Raw genomic sequence first — 17,276 nt, forward strand, 5'->3', positions numbered from 1 at the left:
ATTTGCAACCAATGGGTCTTTTTCCTCTTGGTAACTCTACCACCTCCCAAGTTTTGTTTTTCTCGAGTGCTTGCATTTCTTCTAGAACTGCATCTTTCCATTTTGGAATATTCATGGCTTCTTGAATGTCCCTTGGAATTTTTGTACTATCAAGGTTAGAAGAAAAAGTGCGAAACCCTGTAGATAGAGCATTATAGGAAACAAATTTTAAGATAGGATGAAGAGTACATGATCGAGGTTGTTTCCTGAGGGCAATAGGTAGGTTATTATCCGAGAGCTCAATTGTGTCTGAAACAGGAGAAGTCTCATGAGTGCCCGGAGCTATCATCGGTTCTAACTCTTTTGATGCCTCGGGTGTGAGGTTCTCCTTATACATTTGTTTTGGCTTCCTTGAGTAAACTAGTATCTCCTTGTTAGTTTGTTGTCCTGCATCTCCTCCTGAGTTTAAGTTTCTTTTTGTAAATGGCATGTTAAGATGAGGAGTAGTTGAAGGTGTGTTTATGATAGGTTCAGTGGATAAAAGATCAAAGTAAGGAATCGATCGTTACTTGGAAGCCGATCTTCACTTAAGTTCTTCCCCTGAAGAGAGGATTTGTTGAAGTATGGGGTGCTTTCGAAGAATGTGACATCCAGGCTAACAAATACTTTTCTTGTGGATGGATCATAGCATTTGTAACCTTTTTAGGTAGGTAAGTGTCCAATGAAGACTCATTTACGTGCACGAGGATCAAGTTTAGTTCGATGATGAGGGTGTATATGGATAAATGCCGTGCAACCGAATATTCGGAGTGGTAAGTTTGACTCAAGACGGGAATCGGGAAATGATTCTTGAAATTTTTGGAGAGGTGATTTAAATAGAGTATATGACTGGGCATTCTGTTTATAAGGTAAGTTGAGGTTAAAATGGCATCTCCCCAGAATTATTTAGGCATATTTGTGGTAAACATCAACGCACGGGCAACCTCAAGGAGGTGTCTGTTTTTTCGTTCGGCAATCCCATTTTGTTGGGGAGTGTCGATGTAAGAACTTTGATGCATTATTCCATGTTTTTGGAGATATTCTTTGAGGGTACTGTTAAAGTATTCGGTACCATTATCTGTGCGCAAAATTTGGATGTTTGTTTGGAATTGTGTTTGGATCATCGAATGAAAATTTATGAATACAGTTCAAGTATCAGCCTTTTTTTTAGGAGATAAACTCAACAAATTCGAGTACGGTCATCAATAAATGTTACAAACCATTTTTTGTAAGTTCGATTAGGAATTCGAGATGGGCCCCATAAATCGCTGTGAATTAAGGAAAGCGGTTTCGATGGTTTGTATGTAGACCTTTGGAAAGAGATTTCAATGGTGTTTTGCCAATTCACAAGACTCACATTAAAGATTAGTGGTTATTTTATTTGGAAATATGGTAGGTAATATATGTTGCAAGTACTGAAATTGGGATGACCCATTCTAAAATGCCGTAACAGAATTTCATTGTCTCTAGGGATAAAAGCAGAATCACAAATTACAATTTGATTTCATTTACTCACATTTGCCTCTTCAAAGTAGTAAAGTCCCTCACATTCCTTAGCACTGTCAATCGTCTTCCCCGATGATAGGTCCTGAAATATACAATAAGATGGGAGGAATTTAGTTGAGCAATTGGAACTTTTCGTTAAGTGACTAATTGAGAGCAATTACAAGATAGATTTGGAACATGAAGAACAGACTCTAGAGTTATGAAGTTATAAATACGAATACTTCCTTTTCTTGCTATGGGTGAGAGTGAACCATCTGCGATTTTGACTTTAATATTGCCAGCACAAGGAGAATATGTGGAAAAGAGTTGGTAAGAGTCCGTTATGTGATTGGATGCACCAGAATCAATAATCCAGGGAGCTTTTGATGGAGCATTTGTATGAAGAGCTTTTAAAAATTTACCTTTATGGGCTAGTGAACTGGATGGTCCATATGTTTGGAAACTTGAAAACATTTTGTAGAGTTGCTCCATTTGCTCGGGATTGAATGCACCGTTTGGATTGGTGTTGTTTTTTCTTCAATAGGATTAACATTCGCTTGGTACCCCACGAATCTTGTTAATCTATCTTGATTTCCAATCTGCTGGCTTCCCATGTAAATTCCAATACGTATATTCTTTATGTCCTGATTTTTGACAATGATCACACCAAGGGCGTCCTCCTCTTTGTTTCCATCCAGGCCCATTTATAGACGTCCCTTTAGAAGTCGAGCCCGTCCATTAGTTCTCTTCAATTGATTTGGCCCATATTTTTTAACACCCTGGACTGACCCATTTGGCCCAATCCCCCTGGAGAGTAAAGCAGATCCGGCATCGTCTTCTTCCAGGCCATCATGCTTTCCTTCCTTCAACATTACTTTGCGTCGGTTTTCTTCTCGGCATACTTCGGCAAAGGCTTTGTGTGACGATGGCAAAGGTCGCCTGCTCGAAATCCGGCCCCTCACGTCATCTAGGTCTCGATTTAAGCCGGCCAGAAACTCATACCCTTTCGTTTTCCAGTTTTTTCTTGTACCGTACACTGTCAGCTGGGCTATCCCACGCTTCTTCAAGATTTTAGTCAAGTTCTTGCCAGAGAGAATTCATTCCAAGGTAGTATTCCATTACCTCTTTGTCCCTTTGCTTTGTCTGCCACAACCTCGTTTTGATTTCAAAGATTTTAGATGAATCTTCAGTGTCTGAGTACATGTCCCGTACAACATCCCATACATCCTTTGCTATGGGTAGAAATTTTTTTTTTTTCCAATTGCCGGAATCATAGAGTTGACCATCCACGCCGTTACCATTGAATTTTCTGACTGCCATCTCTGCAGATGGACGGTGTCAGTCGTGGCAGGTTTCTTCTTCTCTCCGGTAAGATATCCTTGCTTCCATTTTCCATCGATGATAAGATTGATAGACTGAGCCCATTCTCTATAATTTTTTCCATTCAGTTTTTCTACTGTGAATTGGAATGACAAATGATCAAGTCCACTAGGGCTCATGGTTGAGAGAGACTCCACTTTGCTGTTGACAGGTTCTGTGGTTGTTGACTCTTTACTGTGTTCCATGTTTTCTGCCATTGACGGTTTATGACTAAGGTGGCTAGGTTAGGGAAGAGCCTGACTCTGATACCATATGGAAATTAGGATGGAATATGAAAGTTAATTGTATTACTTTCTTGTGAATAATTTACAACGTAATGGACTGAATTTATATTACAAGTAGAGAACTAAACTAGGCGAGTTTTGGAAAAAGGAAACGTGAATCTTACCTAATCTAAATAAGGTACCTAATTAAACCATATCAAATTACAAGGTTATACAAAATATTTCCTAAACTCTTGAGATTTCTACAAAAGGATCTGATTTAACCGATTCTAGACAAGTATAAGATAAGGATATGCTGAGTATCAGTTACTTTACTTATGTTGTTAAGCACAACAAAAGTTCACATTGTATTATGATAAGATTACATTGACAATTGAACCTGGCTGATTTTGATTGGCAGTGTTTTGGCAACCCTTGTAAGCAACAAGCTTGTGCCAGATCCTTTCTATGGGCTGAAAAATGAGGCAATTCTGGACATTGCTGATTCCGGGAGGGAATATTACACTTTCTGGTTTTTTACAACTTTTGAGTGCAAGCTGGTATGTAATGCTCAGACCTTAACTAAATGTAGGAAGCTTGATTTAATATCATGTTGTATGACTAGTTCTTTATGTATAAATAAAATTGATGTTCATTGCAAGTTTTCAGTTTTAGTTAATTATTTTCCACTTGGAGATCTTTAGTTATTCAAATATATTTCCATTTTCTCCTTCTTTCTTGATGATATTGAAAATTCTTTTATATCGGAAGATACAGGAGCTTAATTTTTTTAAATGACATAATCTTGGCTTTTGTTTCTGACTAATTCTCTATCTATTCTTTTTCTCCACCATATCATATTGATCCCATGAATTAAAGATAAATTTTGGATCATTCCACCAAGATGATAAGGAAATACAACAAACTAGGCCTTATTCTCAATAAAGTTAGGGTCATTACATAAAACATATTTCACCACTCCATTCAATTCATTGCTAGATTACTGGATGATCCAAGGCAACTAGATCCTTAGCATCCAGGTCAAGATAAAATTGACCTTTTCTTTGCTATTTTGAAGGGTCAATATGCATATACATATTAGCAGAGACTCAGTGGAGTTTCACTAGAAAGTAAAAAATTGAAGCCAATCATCATCAACAAGGAGAAAATCATGCGAGCAAGTTGTTCTCGACTCAGACATTAGTCATTGATGCTAGTTGCCCCTTCCCAAGATAAAGTTCATCTTCGTCTTTTTATGAGTAGAATTTTTTGAGGATCGGAAGTTGGATATGGATATTATTATCAAATTTTAGTTGTTAGATGAAGCAGAGAAAAATATAACTTGGTAATGCTAGATTATTATTGGAGGATGATGACACTTCTGTATGGGGAGCAGTTCATGCTATGTTAATTATTTGGTTTCTATACTGTGTGGTTAGTAAGATATAATCTACTCTTTAAGTACCACGGTATTTTACTACCATGATACACTGTAACGTTGCCCAGAATAAACATTTCTTGCATTTCATTCTTCTTTTCAACCACACATATTCTAATAAAATAATATTATGCGTAAATTCAATACTTTTCCATCCTTTTTAACCACACATTTTTCAAAAAATCACTTTTTAAAATACATTTCCCCCAATATTTGATTTTAATGGAGCCCAAACAAGGTCCTTAGATTCCTCTACTTTATATACTTGACTCTGCAGCTACTGACTCTCTACCAATGACTGATGTTCTAAATTTTGTTTTAGTCAAACAATCAACATGTGGATCTAAACTTTCGGGCTATAAATTATTCTGCGGAAGTTTATTTAAATGGGCACAAAGAAGTGCTACCCAAGGGGATGTTTCGAAGACATTCTATTGATGTAACTAGTATTCTGCATCCAGATGGTAAAAATCTTCTGGCTGTCTTGGTTTACCCTCCCGATCATCCTGGAAGCATTCCTCCTGAAGGCGGCCAAGGGGGTGATCATGAGGTATAAGTCAATTTCATGAGATTTCTTTGGTTGGTATTTTGCCGAAATGTTCAAACTGGAAAACTCACTTCTTCACAAGTATTATGATGAGATAAGAAAATGGTTTCTAATAATGAATACATGGTAGTTTTATATAAAAGGAGATATTATGTTACTATGACATGCTTCATTACTGAACCAACACTACCTCCGCCCTCCCATTGCATCTTTACCGACCAAAAGGAAGAAACTAAAGACTTGCTTACTACAATTTTGAAATTAGTAACTGCAAATTCAAGCTGAAACTCCGACATTCTATTTAGTGGGCTGCAGCCTTATCTAATTGCTATCTTTATTTTCAATTCTAGATAGGGAAAGATGTTGCTACACAATACGTCGAGGGTTGGGATTGGATGGCTCCCATAAGGTGATTTGTTTATGTTTTCAATAACTATATTATGCGCTGTCCATGACTGCACTCATCATTATTAATAAAAGAGCTTTTCTCCTTTTATTGTTCCACTATTATTTTTCTCGAATGTTTTCACTTCATATCATATCCATTATAATTTCCCTCTACCGAGAGCGTGCATTATGATGTCATGGTATGCATAAACTGGTTCTGTGAAGTTCCTGATTATGTCTATCCTTCCATGTTTGCTACCAAAAAAGACACCAGGAAAAAATCCTTAAGTTTCTGGTTACTTATAACTCATCCTCACATTGATGGATTAGTAAAGGGAAAAGGGAAGATGTGTTAATATATTAATGAACCTTTACTGCAAAACAGAAAAAATCAGATGTTACAATATTCAATATCTAAGTGTGGTTGACTTTTGGAAAGATTTGTTCAAGCTTTATGATAAACCTCCCATCCAGTTTTTCTATTCTAGAAGGGGCAGGAAGCTGGGAGAGCCATCTGGAAACGGTTGAGAGTGGCACATGATAGTTTGTTACGAAAATAGTAGTTTGTTGAGGGGTGGGAAAATCTGTTAGGAAGCAACTATAAATAAAGGGAGAGATTAGGCATAAAGACAGGCAGAATTATTTTGAGAGAGGAGTCGAGTTGTTATTGTTTATAGCCTTCTTCAGGCTTTATGTTCTTTTAGTCCTGTAATCATCCGTTTTCTTTAATTGAATAATCCATTATTTCACAAATTCTCTTGTTCTTTCCAGAGCACGTTGATTCCTGATGGCCCAGAAGAAAGACAACAAGGTGGACGCCATTGAAAGAGAGGTAGACGGAATGAAATCAGAATTACAACGACTAGGCGGCTTGGAGAAATCGGTGGACCAGCTCACACAGAGCATGGCAAAAATATTACAGACCGTAGAGGAAACCCAGAAAACTATGGCCACTTTCACTGCTCCTAAGGCAGCCAAAAACAAAGGGGTGGAAGAAGACGGTACAGGAAGCACTATGGAGAAAGGATTATCCGACAGCATCCCCCAAGGGCCCTTGGTGGATCGCAAAGCAAGAGACATGGGGAAGTGGCAGGAGGGGTTAGGCGAAGCCAGCACTGAAGGTACCATGGCCACTGCTGAACGAAGCACGATGGGAGGAGAATGGAGGCGTTTACGTAAGCTGGAAATGCCAATTTTCAGCGGAGATGACCCAGACGGGTGGGTATACAGAGCAGAGAGATACTTTGAGATTAATGGCCTGACGGACAAAGAGAAGTTAGCGGCAGTTGGGGTGAGCCTCGAGGGGAGTGCCCTGTCATGGTTACAATGGACGGAGGCAAGGGAGCCCTTTAAAACTTGGGACTCATTTCGGCAGAAGCTTCTGCTAAGGTTCAGACCAACACAAGAGGGGAGTCTATGCGAGAAATTCTTAGCCATCCGGCAAGAAAGGTCTGTGGAGGAGTACCGGCGGACTTTCGAAACATTAGCAGCTCCGTTGGTGGACTTACCTGAAGAAGTACTAGAGAGTACGTTTATTAACGGACTCAAACCTAACATAAAGGCCGAGGTTAGGTTGCTCCAGCCAGTTGGGTTGGGCCGAATCATGGAAACGGCCCAAAGAGTGGAAGAAAGGAACCAAGTGATGAAGGCCTTTATAAATCCCCAGAGCCCAAGACTTGTAAGACCCATTTCGGCTGTCAACCCAGGGGAAGCAAGAAGCAGCGACTCTTTCCCAATCAGATCGGTAACAGTGGGGGAGAAGCCGTTCATTCCAAGAAGAGAGACTCCGATTCGGAGACTTACCGATGCAGAATGGCAGGCCAAGAGAGAGAAGGGTCTATGTTTTCGATGTGATGAAAAATTTACCGTTGGGCACAAATGCAAAAACAAGGAGTTGAGGGTGCTGTTGTTATACGAATCTGAAAATGAAGGGGGAGAAGGGGAAGAAATAGCGGCGACAGGAGACCCATTAGAGGTAGCAGATACGGTGGAGCTGTCCTTAAATTCTGTGGTGGGCCTGTCCACTCCGGGTACTATGAAACTGACGGGGGTGATAGAAGGTAAGGAAGTGATTGTGTTAGTGGATCGCGGAGCAACGCATAATTTTATTTCAGCTGAATTAATCAAACAGCTGGGGATACCAACAGTAGCAACCACGAATTATGGTGTAGTAATGGGGACGGGTGTGTCAGTTAAGGGAAAAGGGATATGCAAAGGGGTGATACTGGAGATGCAGGGGCTAAAAATTGTGGAAGATTTCTTACCTCTAGACTTGAGTAACACCGACGTGATTTTAGGGATGCAGTGGTTGGGAAGCTTAGGCAGCATGGAAGTAAATTCGAAGCTTCTTATGATGAGTTTTCGAGTAGGAGGGGAGGTAGTTACACTAAAGGGAAATCAAGAACACAGGCGCACAGAGGTATCTCTCAAAACTATGGTAAAAGTCTTGATGCAAGAAGGCCGGGGAATTTTGGTAGAGCTAAGAAGTTTAGGGGCAGAAGCAGGAGAGTCAGAAAGTAAACCTCCCCCTCAAGAAATACAGCAAGTGCTACAGAAGTACAATTCAGTGTTTGACATGCCAAAATCACTGCCACCAATCAGAAAAGTTGATCATGCCATCAGGTTGCTGGAAGGAACGAATCCAATTAATGTGAGACCATACAGGTATTCCCACTTCCAGAAAACGGAAATTGAACGACTGGTCCAGGATATGTTGAAGGCTGGAACCATACAACCTAGTACGAGCCCTTTCTCTAGTCCCGTGCTCCTAGTGAAGAAAAAGGACGGAGGCTGGAGGTTTTGTGTTGATTATAGGGCCCTTAACAAAGTAACAATTCCGGATAAATTTCCTATTCCGGTCATTGATGAATTATTGGACGAATTGCATGGGGCGACCATATTCTCCAAGCTGGACCTCAAGTCAGGATACCACCAGATTCGTGTAAGGAAGGAGGACGTGAATAAGACAGCCTTCAGGACGCATGAGGGGCATTATGAATTCTTGGTAATGCCATTTGGTTTGACAAATGCGCCTGCCACCTTCCAATCCTTAATGAATCAGGTATTCCGAGAATACTTGCGAAAATTTGTATTAGTGTTTTTTGATGATATATTGGTGTACAGCAAGGATTTGACAGCACATGTTCAACACTTGGAAGAAGTTTTCAAAATTCTGACTTCTCATCAACTATATGCGAATACAAAGAAATGTCAATTCGCCCAGCCACAAATTGAATATTTAGGCTACTTGGTCTCAGCAACAGGGGTAGCCGCAGACCCAGACAAAATTTCGGCCATGATGAACTGGCCAACCCCCAGAAATATCAGAGAGTTGCATGGGTTTCTGGGATTAACAGGTTACTATTGCCGCTTTGTGGCAGGTTACGGTGAAATATCATGGCCACTTACACAGCAATTGAAGAAGGACTCTTTCGGTTGGTCAGAAGAAGCGGAGACGGCCTTCCAAAAACTAAAAGGAGCCATGTCGTCAGTACCAGTGCTTGCCCTCCCCGATTTCTCAAAACCCTTCATTATCGAGGCAGACGCATCTGGGTATGGTGTTGGAGCTGTATTGATGCAGAACCAGCAACCCATAGCGTATTTCAGTCAAGTATTATCAGCCAAAACGCGCCTCAAATCTGTATACGAGAGAGAATTAATGGCAGTAGTTCTAGCCATCCAGAAATGGCGACATTATCTGTTGGGACGTCCGTTCATCGTGAGAACAGATCAGCGGAGCTTAAAATATTTATTGGAGCAAAGAATAGTGCAAGGGGAATTTCAGAAATGGTTAACTAAACTCATGGGTTATGAGTTTGAAATTCAATATCGGCCGGGAATAGAAAATAAGGCTGCAGATGCCTTGTCGAGGATAATGCCTCCAGTTGAGTTATCAGTCATCACCGCCCCTTTCGTAATGGACGTTCATGAAGTCTGCAAACAGGTGGATGCTGACCCTGAATTATTTAAAATTAAAGAGAAGATAATGGAGGACCCGGCCTCATATCCACGTTACTCCCTAGAACATGGAACACTGTTGTACAAGGGTCGGTTGGTACTCCCTGGGTCCTCTCCCCTGGTTCCCAAACTCCTACATGAGTTCCATAACAGCATGGTGGGAGGACACTCGGGTTTCCTTCGAACGTACAAACGCATGTCTGGGGATCTATTTTGGTCAGGGATGAAAAGGGATGTAAAAAGGTTCGTTGAAGAATGCCCAGTATGCCAGAAAAATAAAAGTCTTGCACTTGCTCCAGCTGGATTGTTGCAGCCCATTCCCATTCCACAGTTAATATGGGAAGATATTTCAATGGATTTCATTGAAGGACTTCCAAAATCTGGGGGGTATGATTCCATTCTGGTGGTGGTTGATCGGTTAAGCAAATATGCCCATTTCTTAGCCCTCAAACATCCCTTTACAGCAGTGGGAGTAGCTGGAGTTTTTGTCAAGGAGGCGGTTAAACTTCATGGCATTCCCCGGTCAATCATATCGGATCGTGACAAGATTTTTCTCAGCCACTTTTGGAAGGAACTGTTTCGGCTACAAGGGACGGTCCTTCGAAGAAGTACAGCCTATCACCCCCAAACGGATGGACAAACGGAGGTAGTAAATCGTTGTGTCGAAATTTATCTGAGATGCTTTACCTATGATAAACCTCGAAACTGGTACACAGGGTTATCTTGGGCTGAATATTGGTATAACACCACTTTTCATGCTTCAACCAACACCACTCCTTTCAGGGCTGTATATGGCCGTGACCCTCCCCCACTAATCTGCTATGGTAACAAGCTTACAGCAAATTCGGAAGTGGAACAGCAGCTTTCCAATAGGGATGCATTATTGGATGAATTGAAGTCTCATCTTGAGCAGGCCCAGAATAAAATGAAAGTGACAGCTGATTTACACCGTCGGGAGGTCACTTTCAAGGAAGGAGAACTTGTCTATGTGAAACTCCGGCCTTATCGACTCCGTTCCCTGGCCAAGAAGACGAATGAAAAACTGAGTCCGTGCTACTTTGGCCCTTTTCGAATCTTGAAATGCATAGGACCTGTGGCTTATCGCTTGGACCTCCCACCAACCGCTGCAATACACCCAGTGTTCCATGTCTCTCAACTAAAAAGGGCACTCGGACCTACTGAAACGTGCCAACGAATACCTCCCAATCTGGACAGTGACCTGAATTGGAATGTGGAACCAGAGAAGGTCCTTGGGGTGCGCCCAGCACCTGCTGGTCATCAGCCAATATCCGAAGTTTTGATTCAATGGAAAGGGTTACCAGATTTCGAGGCTTCCTGGGAATCTGCAGCTTCTATTTGTCAACACTTTCCCAACTTCCACCTTGAGGACAAGGTGTCTTTGGAACCCGGGGGTATTGATAAACCTCCCATCCGGTTTTTCTATTCTAGAAGGGGCAGGAAGCTGGGAGAGCCATCTGGAAACGGTTGAGAGTGGCACATGATAGTTTGTTACGAAAATAGTAGTTTGTTGAGGGGTGGGAAAATCTGTTAGGAAGCAACTATAAATAAAGGGAGAGATTAGGCATAAAGACAGGCAAAATTATTTTGAGAGAGGAGTCGAGTTGTTATTGTTTATAGCCTTCTTCAGGCTTTATGTTCTTTTAGTCCTGTAATCATCCGTTTTCTTTAATTGAATAATCCATTATTTCACAAATTCTCTTGTTCTTTCCAGTTGGTATCTTATCACTTTATTAAAGAGCCCTGCATTAATTCAAGATGAGCAGCTCTATTTGAAGCCTTTCCATTTTCCTTTTGCTTAGAGTGTTCTATTTTATGGGCCTATTTTGTCTGAATCTGATATTCGGGTTTGAATAATTGAGACCTACTTATGAATAATATTTCTGGCTCTCAGCCTTTTCATTTACAACTGGATGTTAGAGTTTCAAAGTAGCGTGGAAAGTTTAAATCAGCTTTCACTGTTGTAGTTTAAAGAGTTTTGGTCTCCCTTGGTGTTTTGAACAAATTACTCTGTACCACTGCTGTTTCTCAATGCTAATGGTTTTGGGTCTTAGTTGATCTTGTAAAATATAAAATTTACTTCCATACTCCTATATTCTCTAAACAAAGCTAACATAAACAGTATTCTCTGAAGTCTTCTAGCCCAGTATGCATTAATCTCCATGGATTTTGACATTGATCCATGATTGATAGAAGGAAAGAAAATTGAATTCTCTGTTTCATAAAGTTGGCTGACACCATTTATTAGTTCTATCAAACTGTAAGCTTTAGCAATATAGAACTTTATGATTCATGAGAACATGTTTGAGATCCTAACGGTGATCTGTTGATTTGAAAGATTAATTTCTGGAACTGATGAACAAATGAATTTTCACATCAAACTAATTTTCTTTTTGTCTGTTATTTATGTAACTGAAGGCAAGATTTCAAACTATTCATTTTTATTGTTGCAGGGATAGAAACACTGGCATCTGGGATGAAGTTTCCCTTTCTGTTACTGGGGTAAGCTATGATTTGATTTGACATTGTTTCTCATGAATATGCACTCATTTATTCTTTTTTTTTTTTTTTTTTTAAACACTATCTTCCAATTTAAAGCCATGAAGTTTCTGATCTATAATCTTCTTAGCTACATGTGTCCTTTCTATTGATGATTGTTTTCTATATTTTCTGATTCTTGACTCAGATGGTATATTACTTTTTTGCAGCCAGTGAAGATAGTAGATCCTCACTTGGTTTCTTCATTCTTTGACAATTACAAGAGGGTCTACCTTCATACCACTGTCGAGCTGGTGAATAAAAGTAACTTGGTTGCTGAGTGTTCTCTGAATATCCAAGTAGGGACTGAGCTTGATGAGAATCTCCGTTCAGTAGAGCATCTTCAGACACAGCATGTGTCCATTCCTGCTGGAGCTCATGTACAGTATACGTTTCCAAAGGTGAGTTGTTCATTTCCTTGTGAAAGTAAGCTCACAATGTTTCTTTTGATTTCATATTTTTTTTCCTTATCTTACTTGTACATATAATATTCTTAGAAATTCAAAGATGTAAGAGAAAATCCCACTACACCTGCTATATAATGAGGATGGCCAATGCCTTCTACAACAATATGAACAAGTTTAAGTCATATTCTAAATATATTTGGAGTCAGCTACATGGATTTTTTTTTTCAATACATCTGGGGAAAAAAGATTAATCTCTGTCAATAGACATGTCAAAGTTCCGAACCATAGCGTACTTAGTACTGGTGCCACAGAGTGAGATGTTTTTAGATATAGCATTGAACACCCTTCTTCTTTTATTTATTTACAATACATAAAGATTGGTCATTTAGTTATATCTAGATTTAATTCTTTTGAAAGGTCAAAGGAAATAGATCTTTTTTAACTACCTCAGGCTATGTTATTTTGGTATACCTCGTTCTTTTAACTTGAGTCTAGTAGGATCACATCATTCCAGGAAAATTCAGGTCTTTAAGTTCTATGCAAGATGCCCTCAGGCATATAAGATGCCATTAACATTTACTTAGTGCTACCTCTACTTAATAGAGCACAGCATCATTTATTAGCTTAGAATTTCTATTTGAACTTGGAAAGCCTGGTCAAAGAGGATTGCTATATCACTTCTTTATTTTGTCTAATTAGATTTAATCTTATGCATGGCATTAAATGCATCTTCTTCGAATCCTTGTTCCTTGAGAATAATTGGACCTAAGTACCTAAAGCAAGCTCTCTTTAGGGCAATATAATGCATTATTTTGATTTTACAATATTCTATTTCCTCCTATGACTATAACAACACTCCCATCATAGTTTTACTAAAAACCTGAAACATTTAGATTATGAAGTGCTGCTCCAATTTTAAGTTATGATATATATACTCCTATCAATCTACTATGAACATATTATCAATGAATTGTTACCTATGAATTTCTCTTGGATGTACCTGGTAAAGTCATCCGTAGATAAATAAAAAAAATATTAAGGTTTCAAGGTTTTATATGTAACCTCGAAAGTCTTAATACACAGAAATAGACCCAGCTTTCAGGTCGTTATTTCTAACTAGATGTCCAGTGATCAATTGTTCTTTGATAAGTGACATTTCAGGCACGAACTATTTGAAAAGAAACAGAAACAAGTTAATATAAATTTTTAGGTTCTTGGCTTTGAATTTTATTATTCACAGTGGTAGGAATTCCGTAATGGTCACTGAATGTGTTGGCAGATATTCTTCTATAAACCCAGCCTATGGTGGCCCAATGGCATGGGGAAGCAATCCCTTTACAATGTAGAAATAACAGTTGATGTGAATGATTTTGGGGAGTCTGATTCGTGGAACCACCATTTTGGATTTCGTAAGGTTGAGAGTCATATAGATAGTGCTACTGGCGGAAGGTATGAATGTTTCTTTAGTAAACTTCAAGTGGCAATTAGTGCACAACAGTGCTAAAACAACTTTCATGTTTCCACGTTGCAGGTTATTTAAGGTCAATGGCCGGCCGATATTTATCCGTGGGGGTAATTGGATATTGTCAGATGGATTACTACGGCTTTCTAGGAAACGTTACGAAGCAGACATCAAATTTCATGCAGACATGAATTTCAACATGATGCGCTGTTGGGGTGGTGGACTAGCTGAAAGGCCTGAGTTTTATCATTTTTGCGATATTTATGGTCTTTTGGTCAGCGCTCTCTCTCTCTCTCTCTCTCTCTCTCACACACACACACACACACGTGCACGCGTGATTGCGAGCACAGACTGTGTGGTTGCATGCCCACGTGTCTGCATGTGTGTGCTTATATGGGTTTTGAAGCAAAGCATGTAAATCTTGCTAACTGAATCCCATATAGATGGTATAACGCTTTATTTAGTTGAATAGACTTCAACGATCACGGATTGTGAGAATTGCATCTTCCAAAAGTATAATGATTTGACTGTTAATTGCTTTTCATGTAGTTTTGAGTTTCACAGCCTCTTACTGCTTTCTCTGCTACCCAACTTGTCCATTTAATATTTTAATGAAACTAGAAGAATCGCCTAAGGTGAAAAGTCATATTCTCTTAAAAGAATACCAAGCCTTGTGTTTGTTCCAAAATAATATGCACTTTAATGAATGGGACTTTTACTGTAAAATGCCATAATAGTCAATTTAGGACCTAATTCTTTCTTTCATTTTAAATTTTTTTTGCCACTTTAATACTCTTAAAGTATCTCTGCATTTTTTTTCATGCAATGTCAAACTGGATGTATTTTGAAATGCAGTGGATGGTTTTACAGTTTTAATAACCAGGTTGCACTACTTAATAATTTTACATATACCTTGATAGGTTTGGCAAGAGTTCTGGATAACTGGAGATGTTGATGGACGAGGTGATCCTGTATCAAATCCAGATGGTCCTTTGGACCATGATCTTTTTATGTTTTGTGCAAGGGACACTGTCAAGCTGCTCAGGAATCATCCTAGTCTTGCTTTATGGGTTGGGGGTAATGAGCAAGTTCCACCAAAGGATATCAATTCAGCTTTGAAAACTGATCTACAGCTTCATCCATATTTTGAAAGTTTTATTCACCATGGCTCTTCAGAGGAAGAATTGTCCCCAGATTTAAAGGATCCAAGTCAATATCTCGACGGTACACGAATTTATGTGCAGGGATCTATGTGGGATGGCTTTGCTAATGGAAAGGGGGATTTTACTGATGGTCCTTATGAAATTCAAAATCCTGAAGACTTTTTCAAGGACGATTATTACAAGTATGGGTTCAACCCCGAGGTAGGTTCCATAGGAATGCCTGTGGCCGCTACGATAAGGGCCACAATGCCTCCAGAGGGGTGGCAGATTCCTTTATTCAATAAATTACCAAATGGTTATGTAAAGGAAGTCCCAAATCCTATATGGGACTATCATAAGTACATTCCATATTCAAAACCAGGCAAGGTTCACGATCAGATTTTAGTATATGGAACTCCGGTGGATCTTGATGACTTCTGTCTTAAGGTATAATGTTTTTGTGATGCTTATTGAACAGTCTCCTATCCTTTTCCTTATGGTGTATCAACTAATGTAAACTATCTACTTCAGGCACAGTTAGTTAACTATATCCAATACAGAGCTCTCTTAGAAGGCTGGAGCTCTCATATGTGGAGCAAATATACAGGTGTTTTGATTTGGAAGACCCAAAACCCTTGGACAGGTCTAAGAGGCCAGTTCTATGATCATCTCCATGACCAAACTGCAGGGTTCTACGGCTGTCGTTCTGCTGCAGAACCAATCCATGTCCAGCTAAATCTGGCAACATATTTTATAGAGGTAAACATGCGAAATATTTTACAAATGTCAAGGATTAGTTGTGTCTCTGAATGTTCTTGCAACTGCTTGATCGTGCATTAACATGAAACTGAAATGAAATTTTACAGCATCCTCTTTCTGCCTGACACCTTTTGTCTGTAACAATTATAACCTGCAGTGCCTAAACATTCCTTATATTTGTTATTGTTTTTTCGAATCGAGATAACTCTATATATTTGATCTGTAGAACATGTAATGCTTTAATCTTCTCTGATTTCTTTTACCCAACTTATATCAAGCTATGCAGATAATACACTGAATAATTTATTTGAACTTGAAAGTAATACGCTTTTCATATTTTTCCTGTATATATATATACAGGTAGTCAACACAACATCGGAGGAGCTTTCAGATGTGGCTATAGAGGCCTCAGTTTGGAATCTAGAAGGAGAATGCCCCTATTACAAAGTCTTTGATAAGCTCAAGTTGCCATCAAAAAGAACAATATCTATTTCTGAAATGAATTATCCAAAGTCCAAAAGTCCTGCGCCTGTTTATTTTCTCCTTCTTAAACTCTATAAAATGTCAGATGACGGGATACTATCTAGGAACTTTTATTGGTTACATCTTCCGGGTGGCGATTACAAGCTTCTTGAACCATACAGAAAAAGGAACATCCCCCTCACGATGACTTCTCTAACTTTCATAAGAGGGTCCAGCTATGAAATCAGAATGCATATACAGAATACATCGAAGACACCAGATTCAAGAAGTCTACTCTCCAGCCACAATTTCATTCAGGAAAGTCATAACAAAGATTTCGATACGTCATCATTTGAAGCTCGTGCTCCCGAGAGAAAAATGGAAAGTAGTTTATTTCACAAGACATGGAAGAATTTTTCTAGGGAAGACAATGGTGTGAAAGTTACTGAAATTAAAGGAACCGAGACTGGTGTTGCTTTCTTTCTTCATTTATCTGTCCATGCTTCCAAGAAGGATCACAAGGACGGTGAAGACACTCGAATTCTTCCAGTTCATTACTCTGACAACTATTTCTCTTTAGTACCTGGTGAAGTAATGTCGATAACCTTAAACTTTGAGGTCCCTCCTGGTATCACCCCACGCATCTCTCTTACTGGTTGGAACTATGGTGAGCATACTGTCTTTTAAGCTGAGGTTAAAGCACTTCAATTATGGGGGGAATAAAAGCACGTCGTCATTTTGCTTGAAATTCTGTTTTCAGCCTTTTGTGCCCGAGCTCTTGGATCATTAGAGCCAACAACCCCTACTTGATAATAAATTCGCGGAAAATGATTTTACTTCACGTAGTCCTTGCCAAGCATAAACTGTAATGCTTCGTGACGACACTGACAGTATATAATCTAGTATAATGAACATTATGTATTATCCGTCGTGTTTCACTATTATCTGTGGATTGAGGCACAATATATCATTGTTCTTAAGATCGATTTTGTTCCTTAGAAATGTGTAATTAGTGCAATGGAGTGTTGGTCGTCGGCCTCCAAAATTTAACATTGGGTAGATTGCGGTTGAAG

General features: G+C 39.3%; 1 protein-coding gene across 1 annotated transcript; it reads left to right on the forward strand.

Annotated features, from left to right (window-relative positions):
* The first annotated feature begins 3,089 nt into the window (after positions 1-3,089).
* LOC111411182 (mannosylglycoprotein endo-beta-mannosidase-like) lies at positions 3,090-17,187 on the forward strand. Its single transcript, XM_023041739.1, has 11 exons — positions 3,090-3,106; positions 3,508-3,646; positions 4,847-5,074; positions 5,422-5,480; positions 11,887-11,935; positions 12,142-12,372; positions 13,658-13,827; positions 13,910-14,114; positions 14,761-15,429; positions 15,514-15,741; positions 16,102-17,187. The coding sequence occupies exons 1-11, from the start codon at positions 3,090-3,092 to the stop codon at positions 16,888-16,890; spliced, it is 2,784 nt and encodes a 927-aa protein (XP_022897507.1). The 3' UTR covers positions 16,891-17,187.
* The last annotated feature ends 89 nt before the right edge of the window (positions 17,188-17,276 follow it).

The sequence above is a fragment of the Olea europaea genome, chromosome 15 (assembly GCF_002742605.1).
Source record: "Olea europaea var. sylvestris chromosome 15, O_europaea_v1, whole genome shotgun sequence".
Lineage (NCBI taxonomy): Eukaryota > Viridiplantae > Streptophyta > Magnoliopsida > Lamiales > Oleaceae > Olea > Olea europaea.

Excerpts from the sequence above, each read along its gene's own strand:
- LOC111411182 (XM_023041739.1), top strand. Across the intron at positions 3,647-4,846 it reads CAACTTTTGAGTGCAAGCTG|TCAAACAATCAACATGTGGA; the intron begins GTATGTAATGCT and ends ATTTTGTTTTAG. Across the intron at positions 12,373-13,657 it reads TACAGTATACGTTTCCAAAG|ATATTCTTCTATAAACCCAG; the intron begins GTGAGTTGTTCA and ends ATGTGTTGGCAG.